The following is a 19,438-nucleotide window of genomic DNA, read 5'->3' as shown; positions in this document are numbered from 1 at the left end:
CAGCTGTGGGATCACTTAAACAATCACTTTAAAAAAAGTATTACTTAATCTGAAGAACCATTTAGAACTTACAGTTCTGAATAGAACCATTCCCTTTACCAAAGAACCATTAAAGAACCAACTTTGTAGGTGTACTAAGCTCACCCTCTAATCTTAAAAAGGCCAGTTTAAAAGAGGACAATCCTGGAGGGAATTCAGTGAGCCTGACGCATCACAAGTTGGCAGGATGCACAGAGCTGCAAAGAAAAAGAAGAGGGTGAATGAAGCATCCTCTCCTGTGGAATCCTCCTTCAGTGCCTTTTAACCCCCCCCCCCCTCTCTCTCTCTCTCTCTCTCTCTCTCTCTCTCTCTCTCCTCGTGTGGACCCTCCCAGGCCGGGCAGTGAGGAGGGGAAGGGAGGGGCGGGGGCTGGTGACGTCACGCGCCGCCGCGTTGGCCCTCGCTGGAGAAAAGTTTTGAAATCCCGCTGTGTTGTTGTTGGAGAAAAAGTGCCTGCAGGATAGCGCAGCGGGGTAAATGTACTCGGGTTTCTTCGTTTTTAACGAAGTCTCTAAAAGGAAACCAATGAGAAAACGAAATGTGCGGGATTCAAGAAACAAACGAGGTGGCGTTTTAGGACGTTGCCTTTTTTCGCTCGATTGACCAAAGAAGACTTGCTTTGCTTGGTAGACTCGACTCTGCTCGGCTCGACTAGACCCCCTCCTCCTCCTCCTCCTCCTCCTCCTCCTCCTCTGGATAGCTAAGCTAACGTTAGCCTGTTGGCTACCTCTCCCATAGTTTTGTGGAGCAAGGGGAAGAAAAAGAGTTCGGAAAAATGGCGGAAACTAAAATAATTTATCACATTGACGAAGAGGAGACGCCGTATTTGGTGAAGATTCCCATACCGGCCGAAAAAATCACTTTGTTGGATTTCAAGCAAGTCTTGAACAAGCCGAACTACAAATTCTTCTTCAAGTCTATGGACCAGGACTTCGGGTGAGTGAGAGGGGGAGAGAGAGAGAGAGAGAGAGAGAGAGAGGGCTCTGCAGGAGCGGGTTGCCATGCAATTGATGAGGCCGAGAGAAAGAAAAGTAGCTAGAAAATAGCCGGAAAACACGGGGGAAAAGCTGCTTTTCCGACTGTCGTTGGTGACTTTTGCTCCACACGAGCTGTTGCGGTGACCGGTGGAGGTTTTGGGAGTTTGTTCTAGAGGAAAAGTTGACAGTTTAACGGGTTAACAGCTGCGGGGCTGCCCAGGTTTGTCCTACATTGTTCAAGGTAGCAGCGGAGTATCGGCTTTACTCACTGCTGGGAGTCTGTCTGTCTGTGAGGGACAAACCTGAGCAGGACAGCTGGTCTGTTGATGTAAAGTTGGGTAGAAAGGTTTAAAACCGACGTTAGTTCTCTTATTTATCTTATTTAAGTGTCAGGCCCACCAAAGTACAGCATACAGGCTTTAGTTAAATCCAAACCAACTCGAGATTCACACATGAGCAGTTTTAGCAGTGATTTATTTTATTGTGTTGAGTTCTTCTGAAAAACCTCTGTCTCCTAACCTCAATTCCTCTCATGTCTGTCATCTTGTGAATACTCCTTTCCTGGAAACATGCCACATCCTTGCCACGATATTCTTTTTCTTTTTTTTCTTTTTTGCTGGGCTCTGTCCTTTATCCTGAACACATAGTGGATCTCTTGCCGGAGGAAACCTGTCAAGGTCTCATTTCCCACGATCTCATGAGATATATTTGTTAAAAGGAGATAATTAGATTATTCACTACCTTGGCTTCCCTTTTTCCCCTCAGAAGAGATTCCATGTCATGGGCAAGCTGGTGTACTTATTGGCTCTGTTAACTATGAAGAAAATCCCAATAAAACTAGAACTAGTAATATCAGATCACAGTAATGATGAAATTTAAAGGGGAAGTCCACCACTTTTTCAAAATGTCTGCATTAATTAATTAATTAATTAATTAATAACATGCAAACAGTGGCATTGAGTTTGATGTGAAATGTGTTCACAGCATTGGTGATAGGAACCAGACAGCTAAAGCAATGAATCCCTCTAAAACAGTTATTACCCAGGATGGTTATGGATATGCCTGAGAGATTATTTTACAATAGTTTTTGCTATAAAATGAATTTAAAAGCCAATTCATGGCGGAGAGGTACATACAGAGTGTTGTAAGGCCAAGTATTCCTCCAGCACATTTTTTCTGATTAACCACTACTCAACCCTTATAGCATTACATAGAAAACCACAATGCACTGTTTCACATCCACGCTGAATGACGGTTTTCACATTTCAACATTGGATTTACACAGAATTAAAAAGAATTCCTCTTTAAGTAGCCTTGACACTACCTGCTAACGTCTTAGTCCATCATTGAGTAGACTAATAAATTGCCTTTATTCTTCTGTCTGACAGAACTGACAGAAGGCTTTCAAATATTGTTAAATAAATGTGAAATATAAATAAATGTAGGGATGGGCTGTATTTTCCACCTGGAATCAAAGTTTTATATGGCAAAAATACAAAATCATGATACTTGACGAGATTTTCATGATGCACAATATGTACCATGATAATTCATTTTCCAGTTTTGCAAATAAATTGGAACAGACAAAATGCACCAGCAAAGCCATGCTGCATTCAAAAAGGCTATGTAGGTGCTGTAATGAGCGACATCAGAATCACAAGTTTTCCTGCGCAGTTTCTGCAGTTACTAAATACTGGTTGTAGTTTAGAGGCTCTCTATAGTTGCTCCAAGTCTTTATGATAAATGCTTTTGTTCATTTTTCTAGAAGTGCAGCTGGAAGTACTGACTTAGTTGATCACCGTCGCGCTCATGATAAAATGTTGTATTGCTCGCTCCTGGATAAATGTACAAAATAAACAATTTAAAGCTGGTTTTGTGTTTGTATCTCAGGAATCAGAGAACTGTTGGTGTCCAGTTGAAGTGTGTACTGTTGAATGCAATTGACCTGGTTGCGTGCATGTGTGTGTTATTGTTGAAGTGCAGAAATGCATAGGCGGGTTGTAAGGTGATATGGTGGTGGAGGGGAGCGGGAAGTAGGTTCTCTCTGATGCTGCTGTTTTGATTTGCTGTGCATGGAGCCAGCTGTCAGCCTGTCTGTGTGTGGTAGGGAAGGGTTGGAGTGGGGTGTGTATGTGAGAGTGTGTGTGGTGTGGGGGGTGTAGTTGGGTTGGAGAGAGGCCATTTGCTGGGTGTCTGGGCAGAATCAACATGAAGAGAAAGAGACCATGAGTGTGCTGGAGTGAGCGCGAGAGAGAGTATGTGCCGAAGACATGGGGGTTGGTTTCTGATGGTCGCTCTTCGTATCTCGTCTTGTTCCTAATGCTCTTTGCTGTTATTGTTAAAAATCAGCACATTGGCACTTTCTGAATGTAACATGTTATTTGATGGTATTAGGCCTGTCACAATTATTACATAATCATCTGAATGCACTTATTTGAGCTGACCGCAGTTACTTTCTACAATTGGTAGCTTCCACAGTCATATATTTACGTCACAGTTAATTTGATGGAGTTTCTTCTGTTGGGTTGAGGCAAAAGCACGTAAATAAAGGAAAATAGATCAAGTTTATTGAGGAACATCATTAGTCTTGCAAAAACGGCCTCTGAGTGCTGCTATAACGCCTTTAGAGGTCAGCGGCGAGTAATGTTTGTTTATTTTAGCTAGTGCTGTATCTGTCATCAGTTATCAAGTATCAACAGCTAGGAAGCAAGATGGCTCGTCAACCACTTTTATCATCAGCTAAAATTTCTTGATTGTGACTTAACATTTAAATTTGCACTGATAAAGTAAATGACCTGATGCTTCTTAAATTCTGCTACTCTAGGTTAAAAGAACATCTTACAAACCTGACCTAGTTTGATCGGATTGAACTGTGTTTTCTTTTGTGTTTCGGTTAAGATTGAAGTCTCATTTACAGATACACTCTTGGCAAAAGAGGTTCTTTGCAGAGAACCTTGTGTGCATTCAAAAGGTTCTTTAACTGTTCATGGTTCTATAACAAACCATTCCCATTTTAAGAATGTAGGAAACTTACTACTCATTTGCTTTTTATTTTCTGAACCACCCAGCAGTGTACACTTATTGCAGTCATCTGCATTTTTGTGTCCATCAGTAATGCTGAAACTAAAAATCAGTATCACTGATACCAACATAACAATATAGGTTGTCGCCCAGCACCAGGCATAGTCCAAATGATCTTATTCTCTGTCTGTTTTCCTTTGCCCATTCTCTTCACTCTGCTTGCTGGATAGTATCTTTCATACCACATTTCTGTGGCTCTTCTGTCCTTATTTTTCTGCCTTTTTATCTCTTGCATCTTAATCTAGATTCATACAGTACGCTGGAGTCTGTTGAGGTCTCTGAATATGTGTGCTGATCAGGACCTTGTGTTGTGACTAAGATTAGGACCGAAATCTGGTGGTGTATTATTTGGTGTATTTTTTTGTCTGATGACAAAATAGTCATTTATTTCAGTGCCGCTTGTTGGTGTTTCTGTCTGAATAATGTATTAAGAGTAGATGTCATGTGTATGTGTCCATTTGTGTGTGTGTTTTTTTTTTTTTTTTTTTTTTTTCTTTCCCTCAAGTGCTTCTGTCTGTCTGTCTGTGCAAGGATTCAGGGGTCGTTTCTCAGGTCCAGATGAGGGTCATTAACGGGTTTGTGAGTGTGATTATTTCGGAAAGTACCGGTTAAGTGTGGTGGGGGGGCAGGCCTGAGGAATTTTAAAGCGCTGTGTGAAATAGTCTTCAGTTGCGTCATGTTTGTTGGTGTAGGATCATTAAGCAGTCTATTAGGTTGAAGTGCAGACAGGAATGTGTTGTTAGGCTCAGTGTCATCCAGTTTAGGACGAGATTAGAGATTAGCTTTTTTACAGAGCAAAACTGTTCATTTTAGAGTGTTAGAGCCAGTTTAATGTAAAAATCCTCTGCTTTAAAGGTGCTTAATGTCACCATCACACTTTTGTTAATTGTCCCTCATGTGTAAAAGTAACTTATTCTGACATTGATGGTGATTCTGATGAGGTACTCAAAAAACTAAACTTTTAATCTAAACTCTGTATCGTATACATTCTTTGGTGTATTCAGATGGTTTTATCACACACAGCTACACTCAAGTGACCAGACTTTGTCTAATGTCACTTAAACATTTTAGAGGTTTTGGTGTTTGTGTGTGTGTGTTTGTGTGTGTGTTTGTGTGTGTTGGGTGGGTGGTGATTGAAAGTGAAATGAAATCTTGAGTCGAAAATCATATCAAACCTGGACGTATGTGCATTGTTACATCCCTATTGTTTATATCAGAGTTCAGATTTGTTGCTTAGTGGCTGAACTCATGGTAAGTTCTAACCATCAAGAGGTCTGCTGTGATTTCTGAGTTTGACTGCAGAATCAGTAAGAAAGAAATCAAATTGGATCCAGTGTACATCAGTTATGTTCTTGTATTAAAAATAAATGAAGGGACATGTGCATGTCCAGGCGTTCAAATCGGATTGCTCACTAAAAACGTTTAAAGTGTAATGGTGTTGTTTTCTGCCAAGATAGCTGTGACGATACTTCTCAAATATCAAGGGTGTTGATGCCTATTGAGTACTACATGAGATTAATACCTCACTGCAGGACTTTACTGTCTGGGTTATCAGTCCTAGAAGGGCAAACTGATGCAAGATATCCTTTAAAACGTTCATGCAAATTTAAATAGACCTAAAGTGGGTGAGTAGTTTGTATCAGGTAAAGTTGGTGGTGCATCCTCTGTTGGGTGGAGTGGGGATGGTGGACTGCAATTTGTTCGTGGATGGTCTCACAAGCAAGACTGGTGCAGAGTCTGGTGTATTTCCTTCCTTGACCTTTGTTGTAGTGCAGTGGTCACCTCACCCCTCCTCCTGAGATCTTCCTTCCTGCAGGTTTCACCTCTGAACCAGACCTAACACGCCTCTTTCAGCTAATTGAAGACTTTTGATAGCAGTCATTAGATGGATTGATTAGGGTTGGTGCTAAAGTTAGTGGGGAAGGTAGCTCATTAGGAGCAAGGTTGGTGGCCAGTGTTTTAAGGGGGGATTTTCAAAATAGGCCTACAAGAAAAAGAAAGTTGGTGGAAAACACATGAGTATGCACTGGCAAACATGCAAGGATATCTTTCTTAAAGGACTCATGCCATTTATTCCTAAATGCTTCAAAGAAACTTTAAAGAGGCAATGGCATGAACCTCACAACATTTTTTTTTATCTGGAAACATTGCCTTGCTGCGAAAGGTTCAGTCACAACAAGCAAAGCAGAACTGGCAACTGCTTGCAAAGTTTGCTTTCTATTAGACAGATTAAACCTGCTGCATTGAAGTCCATACATTCAGATGTATGAGTAGTCAGTCAGGATTAAACTGATGAAATCCTGATACTTTTTGCACTTTAAGATGGCCAAACCTGTTAGATGCTCAGATTATGTGAGTGTAGAGAGTCTAAAGCTGAGAGCAGTTTAAGGATAATTACTATAGGCCTCTGAAGTGGTGTTGTCATTGTTTAGTCAATGTCATGCCTGTATTAAGAACTCTGGGTCTAAGCTGAAATCTGAAAGTTGAAATGAATGATGTTTTTGAAAATCACTGCTGTCCTGTAAACAAACCAATGCAAACCTGATACATTTTTCTTCTGAATTATGAGGGCTTTAAGGAGTCAAAATACAAATATTGCTATATGCAAGCTAACTCTGCTGCACGTTTAACCTAATGTCATAAGACCTAACAAAATATCCAGCGCAAACCAGGAAGCTTTGTGAAATTTGATAGTGAAGTTGCTTTCTCAGTAGTAACCTACTGTTGGTGTTGGTATTTAATGTATTGAATTTTAATGGTAGACTTTCATATAACCTCATTTTAGTGTACAGTGTCAGCTTGCTTGTATCTTCCATGCAACATTATTTATATTTTGACTCCTTAACATCTCATATTTCAGAGGATCCAGTGATATTTCGGGGAGAAGTGTACACAAGACAAAACATAACAGCTTTGAACGTTTTTGTTTATTGTAGCTTGCAAAGTCGGCAGTTTTTGAAAATTCCATTCGTTTTTTCCATAAGCAAACCACTTTAGATTTGGTGTTCCTAATATGGATGTGACATCGATGTGAGGTCTATATGTTTGTGCGTGAAGTTGTTTGGAGGCTAAGACTGGGTTAAAACTGATTAATCACTGTATATCTCTTTTCAGAGTCGTCAAGGAGGAGATTTCAGATGACGGCGCTAAGCTGCCATGCTTCAATGGACGAGTGGTGTCCTGGGTTTGTGCTGGTTCTTTCTCTCTTTTTTTTCCCTCCTGCCTGCTTTATTCTGCTTTATAATGCTTGTTGGTACTTTCGACTGAAGATTTACTAAATTTGCCTTTGAGAGCTTAAAGGCTAGAATTTATAGGGTTGGACTGTTTGGAACATTTTATGACCAGTATCAAGTTTAAGGAGGTCCAGTAACTGATAATTGACCGATGTTATTTAAACAGCAAAAAATGAAAGTGACTCCAATAGTTTTAGTACTTTACTCACTGATATAATTGTCAGGTGTCAGGTTTCTTAAACTCAAATAACCAGCAGAAACTCATGCATTTGGAATCATTCCCTGTTACAGGAATGCACTATAAACTGTCTCAGCTGTGTTGAAATGTTGTTCAAATCCTTGATGATAATGTTTTTCTATTCCCCAGCCATTCTCTAGTAAGTTCATAATATAGCAAAAGCTATGTAGAGAATTGTGAATGAGTAATTGCCAAAATAGAAGTAGGTAGTTGTTAAATATAAGTTACAAACTCCAAAGTAAGAAGGGAATTAATTGACTCGACATAACATAAAACAGATTATTATTTATTATTGATGCTTTACTAGGGAGATTTATGCTGATACCAACAAACCCTTGGGGCTTATATTTTGGCTGATATTATTGACCAACCAGTGTATCAGTTGGGTCCTATTGTGTGCATCATGTCCTTGAAACAAATACACAAATAAAACCTCTTTTGACTCTTTTACTAATGAGTTCTTAGCAAACTTATATAATCCAGCAGAACAGTGTAGCCTTAGGACAGGCCCCATCATTTGTCCCACATTTGCTTAGTGTCTCAATCTAGCTTTAAAAAGCCCCAAGTGTGTATCTCTCCCTTTCACAGAGAGAGTAAAAACCCAGCCTTGAATTAAAAAACTCAATGAGAAACAGGTTCTTAAGTCAAAAGGCTAGGACAAAACTAAATCCACTGAGATGGAAAGGCTATACCAGCATCAGGGTGGCTCAAACTCCCTGGAGGAAGTGTGCACAATAGTCCAGCATCCATTACTGCTTGGAAAAGGAGATGGGAGACAGGTGCACAGATTGTGGTTTTCTCCCATTCACATTTTTTTTTACAAGGGGCTTCAGTCTCCCACCAGCTTTACAAACTGATTTATTGAGCAGCTTTGATCTTTTTAATCTGAGAAGACCTAGGGTGGTATAATTATCATGTAGGTAAATACGGACATTTGATCGCATTGTTTAAATCATTGTAATGAAAGTGGTTAGAAAGACTGAGCAGTTTTAAATGCAGTTAACAGCTTCAGGTAGCAGTGAAAGGGACTGTTTTTACACACTGGCAGCTCTTGACAAAGACTTTGATTCATTTGTCTTTTAAATGTTAGTTACGTAATTTAGAGACACTGGATATTTGTCACTTGGAGCACTGTACTATTTTTCATTTTTCCTAGAGGGTGGAGACTTGAAATACAAGTGAAGCTGATATTTTCCCACGTAATTTAAGCTATATCTCCTCATTTCCTTGAAGTCTTAATAACATATCACATTGGCAGATTTTTTCCCTCCCATTATTTCCTTATGCATATTTGGCCTCTGGTTCCATGCTGACAGTTTGTCTAATCACCGATCCAATCAGGTGAAGGTGACTGGAAGAAAAACTTGATATATAGTTGATTCCTATAGGGATCATTGAATCATCACATCAGTTCATCTACTGGCAAGGTTTACCCAGCCAGACAGAAAGGAGACAAGATGCTGTAATGAAACGCAGCTTTATTTTCCGTGTGATAGATTTTACACAGCAAAAATGGTATTTTGGAAAGTGAAATTATCTTAAGTCTAGTCAATAGATCTAATATTCTCATTTTGAGATTTCTTATTATATTATTTAACTTATTTCTAGCCATTCTTGTTTTAATAGATAGAAATTAATTTATTTATTAAAATAAATAGAAATGATCTCACTCTATTGACAGACAGTTTAGCTTGTTAGCATATTTCTTGAAACAAGCAAAATTCTCTGCCAGTATAATGAGAATTTCACTTGATTAAATCACTTAAAACAGAAATAAGTTAAATAATCTTTTAATAAGCTTACAGAGTTTCTGAAATATTTTTAATAATCTCTATTTTTTTATAGCTGGTATCCTCAGATGTTCCTGCAGCAGAACCTGCACCTCCTCCTCCAGTGGAGGTTCGAACTCAACCCTCCCCTCCTCCTCCTCCACTACCTCCCCCTCCAGTGGAGCGGACTGGGGGCATCGGGGACTCTAGACCCCCCTCATTCCAGTAAGCCTCTTCTCAGACTCTCTTGGACCCTTTTTCTTTTCATACTACTTGACCCATGAATTCCTACATTGCACAACATCTTGTTCTTGGGCAATGTGAAGTGCTTGAATGCCGGTGCTCCATGAGGCTCCAGTCTCTACAGTTTCTTCACCCACTAGGTTTTGCCTCTTTATCAAGGTGTTAAATCAACTTGGGGCATAAGTGACTGCAAAGATGAAGCAAATACTTACAGGTACTCTGTGAGGTTAGAAAACATAGATAAGTTGTCTGATTTTGATTTGATGACAGTTACGTTTTAACATCAGTTGTAAATGCTTAAAAGTTACACACTAGGACCGAATAAAGTGCTAATAAGTAATACCAGCTATTCAGTGTTCTTAAAATATCAGTGTGTATTATTAATGAATTATGGTCAAAAGATCCTTGAAACATTTAAGCAGTTAACATCTTACCATGTTTATGGCATGTATAAAAGTGCTTAGTAGGCCCAGCTGATTTTGATCAAGATGGCAAGAAGAAAATATCTAAAGCCCTGTTCAGATGGGGTTAGTTTTCCATGGGGAGGTACGGTGATGCCAGTTCACCACAGGATGCTTGTAATATTTATGAGCGATTCACACAGGGTTAGGAATCTCAGTGTAAGTGAGATGGGAGTGGTTAGTTGATGTAGGTGTCGCCTTCACAAAAAGTAAGAAAACTAAAATGTTTAATTTAGTTATTCTGTTTAGTCTAACCATTTATTTTGCTGTTTTAAGTGAATGTAACATCATTAGCATTGCCATTAGCTTGGGAATTCAGCAAACCGTCAACTTTACCACATAAAAATCAAACTTTTTTTCTGTAACTTATACATATTTTGAGTTGTACATGTGAGATTGGGCAGTAATGTTACATATTGACTTGATTTAAACCACAGAGAACACAAGTAAGTGCATCTATACTTAATGAACTTTCCATAGAATATGATAGCATTTTTACCAACATTTTGATTCGCACAGGATTAATATATCTTGAGGTTGTTTCCACTGTTTGTTTTATGGAAGGTAAAAGGTGCCTGAAGCTTTACTGAAGCGGCACCGCACAGTCTGTGAAAAAGAACTGACATGGCGTGTTTGGACAGGGTTAAAATAAGTAAGAAACACCAGTAAAATTTACATTATCCTACCACCTCATATAAAACTAATCCCATGTGAATAGGGCTTAAATTGCTTTAGTTACAAGGACTGCTAAACTGTGGAGTGTTTCAGTGGGAACAATGACTAAAGTGACACCTGCAGTCAAATCTATGGGAAAGACATCAGCACAGTGCCATCCACAAATATTGGCACATTGGTAAACATGAACAAAACATGCTTTATTGCTTATCCTTTTGATCTGTCGTTCAAAATATGAATGACAATCTAGAAATCTGAAAAAAAAAACTTACATCTTATCAGAAAATACATATTTTTTGCAAATCTGTGTGTGCTACAGTTGTTAGCATCCCTTCATTTAATATTTTGTGCAGCCCACCTTAGCAAAGATTAAAGCTCTTCTCCTGTAATGCTTATGAGACTGGAGAACACAAGGCAATTCCTCCACACAGAACCTCTACACATCTGTGGACTCTCCTTTTCAGCTCATACCACAGGTTTTCTATGGGGTTTTAGGTCAGGAGACTGGGTTGGCCATGGCAAACCTTTAATTTTGTGGTCAGTGAACTATTTTTGTGTTAATTTTGAGGTGTGCTTTGCGTAATTGTCCCGCCAGAAGATCCAAACTATGGGCCAGTTTAAGCTTTCTGACTGAGGTGGTCAAGTTTTGGTCTTTGTTGGCTAAACCCTCTATTTTGGTCTCATCTGACCACTGAACACAGTCCCACTGAAAGTTCTAGTTGTGTTTGGCAAACTGTAGCTGGTTGACTTTGTTGGTTCTTGACATCAGTGGCTTTCTCTTGGCAACCCCCTGAAAAAACTTCCTTATATAGGTGGTGTTTGATTGCGGTTTGTGAGACGTTCTGACCCCAAGACTTAACAAATGTTTGCATTCCCCATTTGTGACCCTTAGAGATTCTTTGGTCATCTAACCATCCTTCTCACTGTGCATGTGGTTAGGTGGAAATGGGCTTTTCAACTGCTTTACTTTTTTGTAGCCACTCTGTGCAACTCAACAACCTTTTCTTGCACATTGGTGTATTCTTTTGTCTTTCTCATAGTGATGGATAACTGGGAATTTGGCCTGTGTTTCATCTCATATATATTCCCTAGTGAAATGGGAAGCCATGGCTGACCATTTAAGTGTTCCTTATTGCTCAGGTGAGCTTTAAAACATGACATTTTAATGAGCATGTACTGCAGCTCGATTTCACTCTAAAGAACAATGGTGCCACACATGGCTTTCAGAAAAAAAAAAATTCTTTTAATCATTCTTTAAATAAAGGCAATTAAGAATATTTTACTTTTATCTTTTGCTTTGCTCCTGATTAGCAGGGTTGTCAATATTTGTGGAAGGCACTGTAAATAGGCTTGGAAATGTGGGTGAAAACTCACGTTCAGTGACTGTGATGCATGTGCATTAGTGTGATGTGAAAGGGGGAAAAAAAGCAGATGATCTGTCTCTCAGCCTTTGCTGTCACCAGATCTCAATGTCAATGCAAGATGTAATCAGACTGTCAGCTAGACAAGTCTGTCCACAAATACAAACAGAAGGATATTATGGTAGGACTGCAGTGCATGAAACTCTTATTACAAAGGCAAATGCACATATGAGAGTTCAGTGGTACAAAAGCCATAGACACTGGTCTACAGTGATATAGAAAACTGATGTGATATGGTGTCATAAAGCATCTTTTACCTGATTCTCCACAAGTGGGCAAACGTTTGCTTGCTGTACACCAAGAGAACGGTACAGGTCTGAATGCTTGACCTCTACAGTGAGGACGTTTGGTGGCTTTCAGTATTAGTGTCCCCATTCGCAGGGCTCGTGGGGTCCAAGAATGGTTTTGTGAAAATAATATAAATCATATGCTATAGCCCTATCACCAGATGTCAACCCAATTGAACACCTATGGGAGATTTTGAACTGATGTGTTAAATGGCGTTCTCCTTCACCATCATCAAAACACCAATTAAGGGAATTTTTTTTGGGAAGAATGGTGTTCCATTCCTCCAGTACAGCTCTAGAGACTTGTTGAATCTATAACAAGCCACATTTAAGCTGTTCTAGTAACTTGTGGTAACTCAACTCCTTTCTGTTAGCTTTTTTTCCAACTAGGCAGTTCCTATGGCAAGGTACAGTTATGAATTTGAACCCAGAACTATCTCTACCCTGGTGGAGTACCCGTGTACATTTTACATTTGGGGTTCTGTGGAGGTTGTGTGATGGTCACATGGATGTTTGTATTAGCAGTAAACAAACAGTGGCAGCAATAGCTAACCTAACACTAACTAAGCTTTGATTTACTTTTTACTATATGTGTTTTATGTGTTGAGTCATGAACAATAGTTCTGGATAGAAATAGTGGTTGTCTGACTTGAGTGACACCATGTGTCAATACTGGAATGATTGCATTTGGCCAATCATTGATCTGCACTGTTTTTAGCTCTGCTTATACATCCAGGTTGGGTATGCTTAGTACCCCAACACTAAAGGTAACCATGTTCTGTTGTGGGTGCAATATGGGTAACTTGGTAATTCAAATAATAAAATCATACATGATCACAGATTAATAACTGTAGCACACCCTCTGCACTGCCTTGTGGAAAAACGGCAAAAGACACATTGTTGTTTTGTCACCCTCCTGTAGATGTTTATATGTAGTTGGGGTCTTCTTGCTCAAGGACACAACAGTAGTTAGTAACTATGGTATTTAGATGCCTAGATAAACACAGTAAACGCTCTGAAGCACCATCAACATCAAGGTTGCTGAGATGTTTTTTCCACAATCTCCAATTTTAAAACAAGCCTTTGTCATTGTACAGTTACAGAAAAGAACTGAATGTGAAATGCTTCATGTTTCTGTTTTCCCGGTGTTAATAGTCCCAACACTGCAGGCAGTGTGGAGACGCTGGACGAGCAGACGGAGACAGAGTCTGTTGTGTCCTTCAGAAGAGAGAGGCCTCGCCACAGAGAGAGCATGGAGCCACATGGTAAGATTTGACTCCACTATGAATTCTTTTCAAATTATGCAAAATACAGTAAACTAATGACTTGAGCAGTAAATTGACCAAGTACTCCTCTCCTTCCATTCACACTCTCTGTTTTTCTGTAGGGTCTCGTATGAATGGTCCATCCCGCTTGGAGAGGCACTTGGCTGGTTATGAAAGTGCCACCACGGTGATGAGTAGTGAACTGGACACCACCAGCTTCTGCGACTCAGACGATGATGACACAATGAGCAGGTCAGTGGAGGATTAACCGGTCACACATGAACACAAACACGAACTTGTTTTATACTTTTAAAATGAAAACAATTGTTTACTTGTGTCTTTTGTCTGATTCAGAGAGTTTCTGATACCGATGTAAATGTTTGTTTCAGATTCAGCAGTTCCACAGAACAGAGCACCGCCTCTAGACTGTTGAAGCGCCACCGCAGACGCAGGAAACAGCGCCCCCCAAGGCTCGAGAGGGTAATACACACTTAACTTCAGGCGGAGTGCTTTTTTTAAAAAAATGTTCTACTGCTTTTTTCTCACTTTTTTTTTTTATTGCAGGCATCATCTTTCAGCAGTGTGACAGACTCAACTATGTCTCTGAATATAATCACAGTCACTCTGAACATGGGTTAGTATGCTAATTGTTTGTCTAATAGGATTTATGAAATTTTCTCTCAGTAAGATCTTGTCTATTATTTCCCAATGTTTTATTTTTAAACATTTTCTGAGACTCTTGTTTTACAAACTTCTTGAACATGGGTGACTGACTGGTGTATGATTGTGTTTGCCCAACAGAAAAGTATAATTTCCTGGGCATCAGTATTGTAGGGCAGAGTAATGAGCGAGGAGATGGAGGCATCTATATTGGCTCCATCATGAAGGGAGGAGCAGTGGCTGCTGATGGGCGCATCGAGCCAGGGGACATGCTGCTTCAGGTCTGTTTGGGAAAGAGGGGCGGCGAGTTTTAGCAGAACAGGTGTGCGTGTGACCAGAAGTGTGAATTACCCAAAATGACCCATCATTAACTAACCCTTTGTGTGTCCATTGTTTTACTCCACCATGGGATTGTTACAGAGTACAGTTTAAATTTCAGTTATTCACACAAAGAACTGATAAGTTTTAGATGAATAGAGTCTATTCTCCAAGTATATAAATATACACTTATCTGTTAGGTGCAGAATGTACAGCCCTTTGACTTACAGCTGATGAGCGTTCCTTTGTGTATATTTGTTTTCAGTTTAAAAGAGTAATTAGTTTAGTAAACTTATGTATTATAAATAATAATTATGATTTATTTAGTACACTTCACATAGTAAGTATATACATATTGCTGTTTCTTCACAGGTGAACGATATTAATTTTGAGAACATGAGCAATGACGATGCAGTCAGGGTGTTGCGGGAGATTGTGCATAAACCAGGGTGAGTTGTCTAAGGCGTGAGTGAGAGAAAAGGAATGTGTATGTCATGATTATAAAGTGTGTCCTTAAAGTCATTCTGAAATCAGAATGAAGGTTTTTTTTTTAAACCTTATCTGTTAATTTATGTGCCTTGTCACATTAAGCACAATTCATTACCTTTTAGTTTATTGAAATGCACCAGCAGGCAGTGAAAAATAATATTAAGCAATAATACATCCCCCATCTGTGTTTTCCATGTTTCACTCAAACATGTCATGGGGAAGAAAAATAAGGTGATTTCTGATTAATTTTGCCTTTAACAATATTTCAGACCCATCACTTTGACGGTGGCTAAATGCTGGGACCCTTCACCTCAAGGCTACTTCACACTTCCACGCAGTGAGTCAAGTAACATTCCAAAAACATGAATGGTACACTGAAACGATTTGTTACGTGTTCTTTGTAATATTCATCTTTGATATGATGTTTCCTTTTTTCTGCCAGATGAGCCTATTCGCCCAATAGACCCTGCAGCTTGGGTCAGTCATTCAGCGGCTCTGACAGGGGCTTTTCCGCCTTATCCAGGAAGTACAATCACGTCTAGCTCTTCAGTCACTGAGACCGAACGTACGCATGTGCTGTAGTTTATACTTCATACTCATTTTTTTATTCTTATGAAATGCTGATATTTCTCTCTCAGAGAACATCAGTGACTTGGTGTTGCTGGGGTAAAAACAAAATGCTTTTTCCTGATATGACCACATACCATATCTTCTTACATTTTATCTGTCAGCTAAGTAACTTGGGATGTGTATACACATAAAATCTCACTCCGTCTGTTTTTCCTTTAGGTTTTGATGAGTTTAATCTGTCTCTGCATTCTGATATGGCATCAGTTGCAAAAGCTATGGCTTCTCCTGAGTCAGGCCTAGAGGTCAGAGACAGAATGTGGCTTAAGATCACCATCCCAAATGCCTTCCTGGGTAAGACATTTTAATGAGACTCATTCACTGACTTGTTTTTCAGAATTGATGAATGTAAGATCATTTCAGATTAGGTTCCGTAATGGTGTCGGTCCATCTATTACCAGTATATTGAAAATTGGTTCTGTTTGGAGACAGAAGCTGAAAAGAGTGAAATACTGTGTGCACATGTTTTTATACAGGCTCAGATGTGGTTGAATGGCTCTACCACCACATTGAAGGCTTTCAGGATCGCCGAGAGGCCCGAAAATACGCCAGTAACCTGCTAAAAGCTGGGTTCATCAGGCACACTGTCAATAAAATCACCTTCTCTGAGCAGTGCTACTACATCTTTGGAGATTTTAGCGACTGTGAGAATTGTAAGTGATGCAATCTGATCTATTTACTTTTTATTGTCCAGTACAAAGTTGTTGTATGAAACATATCTGTAATCATGTAGCTGACTTTGCAGAGTAAGGAGAGGAAGATAATTACTGGGGCAATTTTTTTTTAAACAGATTAGTATCTCTCCTTTGTTTTCTCTCTCTCATTTTCTGATTATCTTTCAGATATGGCCAACCTGTCCCTGAACGATAATGATGGTTCCAGTGGTGCTTCAGATCAGGACACGTTGGCTCCTCTGCCGTTACCAGGGGCAACACCTTGGCCTCTACTCCATTCTTTCCCATACCAGTACCCGCACCCATACTCTAGCCAGCCTCCTCCATACCATGAGCTCTCCAGCTACAGTTATGCTCCTGGCAGCACTGGTAGCCAGCACAGCGAGGGTATTAGCCTCTTTTCAGTCTGATTGTGTATTTACTTTCTTTAATACATCTGGATTAGTTAATCAAGGGCTTATAGCGTAAAGCCTTCAGAGCAGATCTTGGTGATATTCTGTATTTAACACACAATGGATTATTTTTTTAAAACACTGATACCCTTTCATTTCGCTGGCAAACGAAGTCCATGTAAGAGGTATTGGTGAACCATGTATTAGCCTAATGTGCCTCTGTAGTTATGGATTGTTTAGTGTCATTTACTCTTTTTGTTCATGTCTCTCAGGGAGTCGAAGCAGCGGGTCTAATCGTAGTGAGGGTGAGAGGAGAAGGGGCAGTAAGAGCGGAGCTGGCAGCACGGTGGGCGGCAGTACCCGTGATGACAAATCTCCAAACGGGGGTGGGGCTGACTCACGTTCGGGCAGTGGCAGTGAATCAGAATACTCTGTGCGCAGCAGCCTGAGGCGGGACCATGGCTCGGCAACACCCAGCGAACACAGCCACGCCAGTCAGCGCTCACATCACCGGGCCCCGCCCCCTCACCTGGCCCCATACCCACCTGGCATTCCCATTCCCTACAATCCAATGATGGTGATGATGGTGCCACAACACCCACATGCACACCCAGCACTGGGAGCCCCGCACCCCCAGACAGCCACTGCACCACTACACCCCGGCATGCCTCCCCCAAACAACCCTGGAGGACCTCCTGGGGCCCCTCCTACTCGCGACTTGGGGTCTGTCCCACCTGAGCTCACAGCATCTAGGCAGTCTTTCCATCTGGCTATGGGCAACCCCAGTGAGTTCTTTGTGGATGTCATGTAGGGGAAGGTCATGCTGGGGATAAGTGTGCATGTGTAGGATGAATGCCTGAGTCAATGAGTGAATGAACGAATGACACTTGTATGTGACTTTTAATCATATAATAACTGTGAGCCTCACTCAGTAAGTGACTGAGATATAACATTTGGCAGGATAGCTCTTTAATGTTATTGTCTATCCTTGATGGTAGGAACAGGGTTTCTGTATAAAGCTGGAAGTCTTGCACAGCTCAGATTTAGCATCAACAAATCTAACATGCATTTGGTTTTGACGCCCTAAACTTGCTGTTAAAAAAAAAAAAAAAAGTGTCTCCTTCTCCAAATATTTCCTGGAATTTTTTTTTCTACAAATATTTCACAAATTATGCAGGGTGCACTATACTATGATTAACATAGGAAAATCTTTGAGGCACATTTCTACCCTCTGAAAATATTTGTCTTGACATACTGCCAAATACAAGTTCTTCTGATCTCTGGGCTCATTAGAGTTTCTGCACAGCCTGCAGAGAGGTATGCATGTGTTTTTAAATGATGCACATTATTAAAGTCACGTTTTTCTTTTTCCGTTGAGACACTGTTGGGCTTTCACAGAGAAACTGAAACAGCAAGCAGAACTCGTATGGTTGCAAGGGAGTAGTCATGCTGAAAATGAGTTGAAAATGTTAATCAACAAGTACAGAAACAAACCTCGCCACGTTTTAAAGGTGTTTTTAATAAGGCAGCTATTAAATGGCGTTAAGTGGCATTTTCTCAAATCCTTGCAACCATGTTCCTCCAAAACTGAGAAGCTGAACATATGAGTTCATGCTGCCTAACATAACATGGCAATTAGTTCTGAAGGTCTGTTCTTCATAATACATAATGTCAATGTGTAAAATGCAGTAATTTGTGGTGATATTTTAATGTGAAAACAGGGTTTGGTGAATAGGACTACAAACATTTTTACTGTTATTTTCTGTAGGTATGTGGACTGAAGTTTCACATAGGTCCACGGTAATCATCACAAAGTCCACAAAGGAAGTCTGAATATGTTGGTAGACTAGAATTGTGGTACGATCAGTGGTACTCTGAGAGGGAGAGTTAACACCAAAAATGGTACTTGCGCTGAGTAGAACGAACTGTTTTTATAATCCAGATATTTCACCTTTCTAGTCATATTTTTTGTAAGACTGACAAACATAACCATTTTTGTATGAATGAATATATAGATATAATCAAACCATACAGGTGCTAAATGAAGATGTTGCGTCTCAATACAGTGCCACTTTTGGGTGTCATTATGTTGTCACTTTTGTGTTTCTTTCTCAAAATAAATTTGTAATAGAAGAAAATACCTGTGGTCTGAGATTCATTTTTACTAAATTAAATTGTTTGTTTGCTGAAGTGTTTGATTGTCTGAAGTCTGTACAATAACTTGGTAATTCCATATGCGAGTTGTGACTTCTGTTCTAAACATGTTTACTCGCATGCTACAGCAGCGTCATGGTGTCTACAGTGATATTTTCCAGTGTAAAAACTAATAGCCCCTTCTTATGTGTCTTGAAGGTGGAAGGAGCTTTTGACAAACTACAGCTTTTGGGGGGATTTTTGGTTCCAGTTGTCCACATGAATGCTAAAGGAAGAAAGGTAGCTAATGTTACTGCTAGGGACCCGAACCGCTTATTGCAGTTGTATAACTACAGTAACTGACAAACTGATGTGTTGCTGAAATAAAAGAAATGACTTGTCACATAAGGACAACAAGCTCAGGGATAAATTTAGCAAGATAGCTGGATAACACCT

The 19,438-nt window shown here is 39.9% G+C and overlaps 1 protein-coding gene across 1 annotated transcript; it reads left to right on the top strand.

The window, feature by feature from the left end:
• Nucleotides 1–436: 436 nt before the first annotated feature.
• Nucleotides 437–18,989, top strand: dvl2 (dishevelled segment polarity protein 2). Its single transcript, XM_017723051.1, has 15 exons — nucleotides 437–975; nucleotides 7,212–7,281; nucleotides 9,414–9,562; nucleotides 13,580–13,689; nucleotides 13,812–13,941; nucleotides 14,079–14,169; nucleotides 14,254–14,323; nucleotides 14,491–14,630; nucleotides 15,040–15,116; nucleotides 15,426–15,493; nucleotides 15,599–15,721; nucleotides 15,946–16,077; nucleotides 16,260–16,436; nucleotides 16,626–16,844; nucleotides 17,122–18,989. The coding sequence occupies exons 1-15, from the start codon at nucleotides 815–817 to the stop codon at nucleotides 17,658–17,660; spliced, it is 2,256 nt and encodes a 751-aa protein (XP_017578540.1). The 5' UTR covers nucleotides 437–814; the 3' UTR covers nucleotides 17,661–18,989.
• The last annotated feature ends 449 nt before the right edge of the window (nucleotides 18,990–19,438 follow it).

This window comes from Pygocentrus nattereri, chromosome 2, assembly GCF_015220715.1.
Source record: "Pygocentrus nattereri isolate fPygNat1 chromosome 2, fPygNat1.pri, whole genome shotgun sequence".
NCBI classification, from domain to species: Eukaryota; Metazoa; Chordata; class Actinopteri; order Characiformes; family Serrasalmidae; genus Pygocentrus; species Pygocentrus nattereri.
Note: the sequence above shows the minus strand (reverse complement) of the source record. Positions and strands in the feature narration are given on the sequence as shown.